Here is a 9,646-nt window from a genome sequence, read left to right as displayed (position 1 = left end):
GACACAAGAGGGATGAGCGCTGACCTGCGCCCTTCTCCATGCACCCCCACCACTAACTGCTGTCAGCTCTTGGAACCACTTGTTTACATGCCCAGCAAGGTCAGAGCAAAGTGACAGTCTCAGTCTCCACTGGGGTCTGTGGCTAATTCAAATCAGACAAGAGTCAGACTGCTGAGAAGAAAATTACAGAAACAAGATATTTATTATTTTTCCTGAAAAAGATGGGGAAAGGAAACAGCTCCCAAGAGAGGAATGTTCATAAGCAAATCCTGTGCTTGTTGCCACATCTCTAAATAACAAACCCCCTTTGGCACAAGAAAAAAACTCATGCAAGAGAGAACAGCCTTTTGAGAGCAAGGTTTAATTCTGACCCAGAATTACAATAATTTTTTAAAGTCCTATCAATTTCACCATGCTATGTAGGAATATTCAGACTTTTTTGCCCTTAACTTCTGAAAAACCAAAGTGGCTAACCATACCTGGATTTAGCTGAAGAAATGAAGTGCATTTCTTTATCATTAACTATCACACTTAGAAAAGCACACTTAGCTTGCAACTCAAGCCGCTTTCAGTAAAGTCTATTTTGCTTCTAAAAGTCGTATTCTCCCGATTTCTCTTCCCCAAGTTCTGTTCTCTGTAGATATGCTGTGAAATGCTATCACTTAAGTCTTGTTTTTCCCTTTTGACTTGGGAGCACCTGGCCACCGGAAGCCCCGCAGGCGAAGGCAGTCGGTGATGTTGTGGGCGACGTAGTAGAGGTTCAGCATCGCGGCTGGGCTGAGGATGTCCACTTCTGGTCTCTTCTGCTTCTTCCCATGAGACTTGCCCCGGCCTTTTCCTCTTTTCCCTTTACCTGGCTTTCAAAGACAAGTATATACACAGGGCAAAAATTAGTTTTTATAACTTTGACATAATTTTCAACATTTCCTATTGAAATTAAGGAAAAAAAATTCCTAAAAGGAAAAAGCTGTAACAACAAACTTTTGCACAGAGTGGGAGGAGAAGTCAGATGCAATCTAATTCAACAAATGTATATTAAGCATCCCGGATTAAAAGAGACCCAAACCTAGTGCAATGTTTGGACCTTGTTCGCATTCTAATTGGAACAAAAAAGCTGTAAAAAGGCATTTTTTAGGCAATCAGGGAAATTTGATAATATCAATTCAATATCAATAGAATCATTAATTCTATTAGGTCTGATAATGGCATTAGGTCATGGAAGAAAATATTTACACATTTCAGAGATGCACACTAAAATCTGTAGGAATTAAATGAAAGAAGGTCTGAGATTTGTTTCAAAATACTATAGCTTCCTCCCTCCCCCCCAAAAAAAGATCAGATGGAGCAAATGTGGCAAAATCCCGACAATTTCTGAATCTGAGAAATGAACATATGGGGATTCATTTTACAATTCTATTTTTGTGTATGTATGGAAACTTTTCATAATAAAAACTAAATGAAAAACACATTAGGGGCCGGCCCCGTGGCTTAGCGGTTAAGTGCGCGCGCTCCGCTGCTGGCGGCCCGGGTTCGGATCCCACGCGCGCCCCGACACACCGCTTCTCCCGCCATGCTGAGGCCGCGTCCCACATACAGCAGCCAGAAGGATGTGCAACTATGACATACAACTATCTACTGGGGCTTTGGGGATAAAAAAAGGAGGAGGATTGGCAATAGATGTTAGCTCAGAGCCGGTCTTCCTCAGCAAAAAGAGGAGGATTAGCATGGATGTTAGCTCAGGGCTGATCCTCCTCACAAAAAAAAAAAAACACATTAGATAGTCAGGATGCAAATATATATTTTGACCCTTGTTTTGCGGTGGTTTCTGCCTCAGAAGCAGTCATGAGGACTGAGACATGAACATAAGGCACTTAGCACAGCGTCTGACATGAAGTAAGTGCTTGATGAAGGATTGTTCCCATCACATTATCACGCCTAATCTTCAGAGCTGTATTTCAAGGAAGGCAGGTAATATTCCTGGCTTAAAAATGGAAAAGCAGAGGCTCAGCAAGGTCATAGTGCAAACCAGCATCCACCAGGCTCGGTGCCTGTGCTCCTGCCACGAGCGTGCTGCCAGGCCACTGCCCTCTAGGAAAAGGAATGGATACGATCCTGACCAGGGAATAAAAAGTCTCCAAAGCTTTGCTAGAGCTGCACATGGCTGAGTTGACTTCTCTATGTCTTATAACTCACCCATATGGAAAATAATACATGGAAGCGTATTATTTAGAAAGTGTCTCTTCTAGGCAAGGGAAAGGAATGCATAAGTTATCAAAAACGCCTGCAAGGGCTAAATATTTGTATAAAGTAGACGTCCTGTTCATAGCATCTCACTTCAAAAATGTTTCAAGCTAAACAAAGAGAAACATAGTCAACACATTAAAAACACCAAAATACATTTTTGTCAAGTGAAATGGAGCACATTCCCAGACACAAAACCCAGGAATGAAGACAAGAAGTGGTCCGGCTTCAGTGAGGAAATCCAAATGAAAAGAAACAATAGGAAGGCCCGTGTGGTAACAGCATCTCCTGATGAGACATGCCCTGGGGTGTGAGGTGTACACTGCCATAGCTCTTCAAGATTTGGGTCTTGGCTTTCTTTATGATTTTATACTTTTTTGCATGTCAACCACACTTGCCTTACCTGGAATAACTACAAAAAAAATGCATGCGTTTTAATCTCTAAAATGGTTTGAGAACTAAAATTCACACAAAAGTTTGACATTTTTATTCAAAGTTCTTATCTTTTTGTAGAAATTGGCAAATTGATTCTAAAATTCATATGGAAATTCAAAGGACATAAGATGGAGGTTTGACATTTTTATTCAAAGTTCTCATCTTTTTGTAGAAGATTCTAAAATTCATAAGAAATGAAAAGGACTTTGAAAAAGAACAAAGTTGAAGGACTAATACTACTTTATTTCAAGAATTATTACAAAACTACAGTATCCAGACGTTGTGGTATTAGTGTCAAGACAGACAAATAGATCAATGGAACAGAATAAAGAGCCCAGAAATAGATCCACACATATATGAACAACTCAACAACAACAATTTCAACAAAAGTGCCAACGCAATTCAATGGAGCAAGGATAATTTTTATAATAAATGGTGCTGGAACAATGAATATCCATTTGCCAAAAAATGGACCTCAATCCATACTTGCACCACATACAAAAATTAACTTAAAATAGACCTAAATATAAAGTCAAAAACAATAAAACTTGTAGGAGAAAACATTTGTGACCTTGCATTAGGCAAAGATTTCTTGGATATGACACCAAAAGCATAATCCATGAAAGAACAAATTGATAAATTCACCATCAAAATTAAAAACTTGTGCTCTTCAAAAGATATTAAGATTTCAAGCACCATGTCTGACCGGGCAAGAGAAACAATAGAAAAAATAAACAAATAGGACTACATCAAACTAAAAAGTTTCTGCACAGCAAAGGAAACCATCAACAAAACGAAAAGACAACCTAACAATTGGGAGAAGATATTTGCAAACCATACATCTGATAAGGGCTTAATCTCCAAAATATATAAAGAACTGATGCATCAGGGTCAGCCCCGTGGCTTAGCGGTTAAGTGTGCTCGCTCTGCTGCTGGCGGCCCGGGTTCGGATCCCAGGCACGCACCGATGCACCGCTTCTCCGGCCATGCTGAGGCCGCGTCCCACATACAGCAACTAGAAGGATGTGCAGCTATGACATACAGCTATCTACTGGGGCTTTGGGGAAAAAAAAAAGGAGGAGGATTGGCAATAGATGTTAGCTCAGAGCCGGTCTTCCTCAGCAAAAAGAGGAGGATTAGCATGGATGTTAGCTCAGGGCTGATCTTCCTCACAAAAAAAAAAAAAAAAACTGATGCATCTCAACAACAAAAAAACTAATAACCCAATTAAAAAATGGGCAAAAGACCTGAATAGACATTTCTCCAAAGATGATATACAGATGGCCAACAGGCACATGAAAAGATGTTCAACATCATTAACTATCAGGGAAATGCAAATCAAAACTACAATGAGATATCACCTCACGCCCGTCAGAATGGCTATAATTAACAAGACAGGAAACAACATGTGTTGGAGAGGATGTGGAGAGAAGGGAACTCTCATACACTGCTGGTGGGAGTGCAAACTGGTGCAGCCACTATGGAAAACAATATGGAGATTCCTCAAAAAATTAAGGATAGAACTACCATATGATCCAGCTATTCCACTGCTGGGTATTTATCCAAAGAACTTGAAAACACCAATGCATAAAGATACACACGCACCCCTGTGTTCATTGCAGCATTAGTCACAATAGCCAAGACTTGGAAGCAACCTAAGTGCCCATCAAGGGACAAATGGATAAAGAAGATGTGGTATATATACACAATGTAATACTACTCAACCATAAGAAACGATGAAATCCAGCCATTTGTGACAACATGGATGGACATTGAGGGTATTATGCAAAGTGAAATAAGTCAGAGGGAGAAGGTCAAATACTGTATGATCTCACTCATTAAGTAGTAGATAATAACAACAACAAACAAACACATAGAGACAGAGATTGGATTGGTGGTTACCAGAGGAGAAGGGGGGAGGGAGGAGGGCGAAAGGGATAATTCAGCACATGTGTGTGGTGATGGGTTGTAATTAGCATTTGGGTGGTGAACATGATGTAATCTATGCAGAAATAGAAGTATAATGATGTACACCTGAAATTTATACAATGTTATAAACCAATGTTACTGCAATAAACAAAAGAAAAAAAAAAGATATTAAAAGAATGAAAAGCCAAGCCACAGATCGGGAGAAAACATTTTCAAATCACATATCTGATAAAGGCCTAATAGTAGAATAGATAAAGAACTCTCAAAACACAGTAAGAAAACAACCCAATAAAAAATGGTCAAAAGATTTCGGGGGCCGGCCCCATGGCTTAGCGGTTAGGTGCACGCGCTCCGCTGCTGGCGGCCTGGGTTCGGATCCCGGGCGCGCGCCGACGCACCGCTTCTCCGGCCATGCTGAGGCCGCGTCCCACATGCAGCAGCTAGAAGGATGTGCACCTATGACATACAACTATCTACTGGAGCTTCAGGGGGAAAATAAATAAATAAATAAAATCTTTAAAAAAAAAAAAAAAAAAAAAGATTTCGGGCCGGCCCCGTGGCTTAGCGGTTGAGCGTGCGCGCTCCGCTGCTGGCGGCCCGGGTTCGGATCCCGGGCGCGCACCGAGGCACCGCTTGTCTGGCCATGCTGAGGCCGCGTCCCACATACAGCAACTAGAAGGATGTGCAACTATGACATATGGCTGTCTACTGGGGCTTTGGGGAAGAAAAAAAGGAGGAGGATTGGCAAGAGATGTTAGCTCAGAGCCGGTCTTCCTCAGCAAAAGAAGAGGAGGATTGGCGTGGATGTTAGCTCAGGGCTGATCTTCCTCACAAAAAAAAGAAAGATTTAGATACTTCCCCAAAGAAGATATACAGATGGCCTAAAAGAACATGAAGTACTCAACATCAAGTCATTAGGGAAATGCAATTAAAACCACAATGAGATACCACCACACACTTCTTAGAATGGCTCAAGTTAAAAAAACTAATCATGGGGCCAGCCTGGTGGCGCAGGCGGTTGAGTGCGTCTGCTCTGTGGTAGCCCAGGGTTCACCAGTTCGGATCCAGGCACGCACCAACGCACTGCTTGGCAAGCCATGCTGTGGCCGCGTCCCATGTGGAGTGGAGGAAGATGGGCACAGATGTTAGTCCAGGGCCAGTCTTCCTCAGCAAAAAAAGAGGAGGATTGGCAGATGTTGGCACAGGGCTGATCTCCTCACCAAAAAACAAAAAAAAAACTGATCATACCAAGTGTTGGTGAGGATGTGGAGGAAGTGAAACTCGCACACACTGCTGGTGGAAATCTAAAATGACAGAGCCACTTTGGAAAACAATTTGCCAGTTTCTTTAAAAGGTTAAACACAAACCTACCATATGATCCAGCCATTCCACTCCTAGGTATTTACCAAGAGAAATGAAAGCACAGACCATTCAAAGACTTATACATGAATGATCATAGTAGCTTTATTTGTAATAGCTAAAAACCGGAAACCACCCAAAAGTCTGTCAGTGAGTGAACAGATAAACAAACTGTGGTATAAGCACACAATGGAATACTACTCAGCAATAAAAAGGACTAGTGATACATGCTAGAACATGGGTGAATTTCAAAATAATTATAGAAGTGAAAGAAGCCAGACCCCCCCAATATAATAATACATACTGTATGATTCCATACATACATATATATATATAAAATCCTAGAAATTATAAACTAATCTACAAAGACAGAGAGCAGCTCAGTGGTTGTCTGGGAGAGGGATGCAGGGGTACAGGGAGAGGCAAGAGAAAACAAGTGATTACAGAGGAGCACAAGGAAACTTTTCGGGATGATCAACATGTCTATTATCTTGAATGTGGTGATGGCTTAATGGGCTCATACATATGCCAAGCCTACCAAATTGTATATTTTAAATATGTGTAATTTATTATACATCAATTATAACTCAATAAATCTATTAAGAAATTATTATATGGGAGTAAAAATTTTCAGTTGCTGAGGTGGTTGGGTTGGTTCAATACCACTCAGAACACATAGCTCCTGACTTAAAACCCTCTAAACTCCTTAATGAAGACCACCTGGTTCCAGTAACACTCGGCTTCCTTCTAGTTCCCAAACTCATCAAGCTCCTCCCTGCTCCCTCCTCTTCCTGCACACCTTCACAGGAGGCAAAATTTGTTTTTTCTCTTTGTGCTGATCTCTGCTCAAATATCACCTCTTTAGAAAAACCTCGCAGACACCATGTCTATATTCTGTCTATAACTAGGGTGACCATATAATTCATTGCCCAAACCAAGACACTTCAACAAACATAAACTGGACTGTCCCAGGCAAAAGGGGGAGGAGGTACAGACGGTCTCCCGACATCCCTCCCAGCCATGTCACTTTCTATCTCCTACCCTAAACACTCTTCACTATTCAACGGTATTTTTTTTTTGTTTATGTATTTACTGTATGTTTCCCTGACCAGAGGTTTTGTCTATGAGTTCACCACTGAATCCCCAGGGCCTAGGCCAATGTCTGGCACACTGTAGGGATGAATAAATATTTGCTGAGTGAATAAATTGCAACTCAGATGCAACGCAGACCCAGGATTTAGAAAGCAAATACAGATTTCTGCTTTCCTGAATTTTAAGATGCCTCCTTCATTTATTCAACAAATATTTAATAAATATCTACTGTGCACCAGGCTCTATGTTAGATGGAGAGCAAAGCAGATCTGGGCTCCTGTCCTCAGGAGACTTACAGTCCAGTGAGGGAGAAAGATACTAGCCACCTAATCACAAATACATTTACTCACCAAGTATGCTGTGAAGGAAGAACCCAGGGTACCTGGTATTATGATTACATGGGAAGGGCAGGGAGTAACCTAGCCTGGGATGTGAAGGAAGAGGGTTCCTGAGAGTGGCCTGTGGACTGAGGGGTAGTGAATTCCCAGGCAGAGCAAACAGCATGTGCAAAGGCTCTGAGGCTGGAGAGAACACGCAAACTTGAAGGGACCAAAAAAAAGTCAATGTGGCTGGCCTACAGGCAACCAAGAGGGGCAGTGAGAGGAGCTGAGGCTGGAAAAGTAGGTGCAGCTCTGCCCTGCAGGCCTTGGAAGCTAACGTGTTGGACCTTTACACAAGGAGCAGTGGGAAGCCATTAACTTAAATGCCTTTATTAAGCCTTTCTGCTTCCGTTCCCTGAGCTCTGAAAGAAAACGGCAACATCAACCATGTGAAGTAACCTGGGTATGACTCTCACTTTAAATCAAGCGATACAGGGCAGGCCCAGTGGCGAAGCGGTTAAGTGCGCGTGCTCCACTGCGGCGGGCTGGGGCCCTGATCCCAGGCGGCCCCAACGCACCACTTATCAAGCCATGCTGTGGCGGCGTGCCATATAAAGTAGAGGAAGATGGGCACGGATGTTAGCCAAGGGCCACTCTTCCTCAGCAAAAAGAGGATTGGCGACAGATGTTAGCTCAGGGCTAATCTTCCTCACACACACACAAAAATAATAAAATAAATCAAGAGGTATTTATTTAGTACTTTTACACGCAATTAACTGGAAGGAACAGAGAGATTTACCAAACACTTTTCAATGCTGCAGTCAAAGGCGGGTGAGGAGTAAGGCTTTCCAAGGCAAAACAGGCAAAGCACAGTGAGGTACAGAGCACTACAGGCGCTTAGGGAGGAATAGGGCAGCAAGAGGTACTTCTGAGCTGGGTGGGTCTTGAAGAAAAGATCAATAGCTCAAGATGGGGCAGGGGCAGGAGGCTTCCAGAAGAATGTGGGTCTAATGTGAGATTTTTTTTTTTTTTAAAGCAGAGACTACGACATGGTATATCAACTACACTTCAATTAAAATAAAAAAAAGCAGAGAATACCGTAGATAAAGCTTAAGAGGTTGAGGTCCCTTTACCAAGAGCTCTGAGCACCAAGTTCAAGGAGAGCAGTACTGAGTTCAGCAGACAATGGAAGTCCCTGAGGACCTCGGGTGGGGGCTACAAGCTCACAGACGTTTTGGGACCATCAAACTGGCAGGGAAGGAAGACAAAAGAGACAGAGAGCCCCTGGACAGCGAGGTAGTGGGCTACTGCCAGAATCCAGGCAGTTGGAAAGGAGGGCAGGACTTGACCAGTGACAGTGAGGGTAGGACAGGCTGCCAGAGACTGAACCAGGGCTGAGGAACAGAAGTGCTGTGAGCTTGAGGCCAGGAGAATGAACGTGCTACTGGAAAGTGCAGAGATGGTAGTGGTTAAAAGAGCTAGATTTTGAACACAGTTTGAAAACGCTCTCTGGTGGAGAACTCTGGCGGGAAGTTGGAAACGGAGTTATGAGTTTTCAGCGAGTAATCTGGCGGACGACTTAGAGGTGAGATGGCTGTAAGGATGTTGCAAGCTTTCCAGGGCATAAAACGCAAGAACTTCCCGCACAAAAGGTCTCCTCCAAGCCCTTTCCTCAGACTGGGGTTGGAAGAGAGAATCACTCTCCAGAGCCGGCAGTCTGGGTTGCATCAGGGCTCACTTTCTACTTCCTTAAACCGCAAAGAATCCCGCATGGGACCCAGGGCGGGGGCAGCAGTAGCTAAGCGCCTGGGCCAGTCGCTGTCGGCATGGCTTGTACTGGCGCCCTGGAGTCCACACCACGTTACCAGCCTCTCTTCATCTCCCACATATAAACCATCTTCTGGGTGTGAAAGTGGCTCACAGAACCAAGGGACTAAACCAACCATCTTACAAAGAGGGCTTAGCCTGATTCTGCTGCCGCTGTCCCCTTCGGCGGGCGCAGACCACCTGGGAAACCCCTCTCCGCCCTCATCTTTGCCCCAAGTGTTCAGATCACTGATCCGCCAGCACCCACAGAAAGAGGAGAGGAAGGCGTGGGTAACATCTTAGTAAAGCGTGCCTCTACAGGGCAGAAGGGTACTAGAGTAATATAGCTAGAGCCCCGGAATCTCATACTTAAATAAGACGTGTATTACCATGGTAATTCCTCTCTCAGTTGAGCAGGTGAGGGTGGCATAGGTTCCCAATCCTGAAACAAGGAGAGAGACCCC

At 43.4% G+C, this 9,646-nt stretch overlaps 1 protein-coding gene across 1 annotated transcript; it reads right to left on the bottom strand.

Annotated features, from left to right (window-relative positions):
* Positions 1-229: 229 nt before the first annotated feature.
* On the bottom strand, positions 230-9,646 carry SMKR1 (small lysine rich protein 1). The gene is made up of 2 exons (XM_014784452.2): positions 9,572-9,646; positions 230-857 (listed from the first exon to the last, which is right to left on the bottom strand). The coding sequence occupies exons 1-2, from the start codon at positions 9,572-9,574 to the stop codon at positions 663-665; spliced, it is 198 nt and encodes a 65-aa protein (XP_014639938.2). The 5' UTR covers positions 9,575-9,646; the 3' UTR covers positions 230-662.

Source organism: Ceratotherium simum, chromosome 1 (assembly GCF_057802395.1).
Source record: "Ceratotherium simum simum isolate JZ-2026a chromosome 1, ASM5780239v1, whole genome shotgun sequence".
NCBI classification, from domain to species: domain Eukaryota; kingdom Metazoa; phylum Chordata; class Mammalia; order Perissodactyla; family Rhinocerotidae; genus Ceratotherium; species Ceratotherium simum.
The sequence above is the reverse complement of the archived record's forward strand: the minus strand, read 5'-3'. Positions and strand labels throughout refer to the sequence as shown.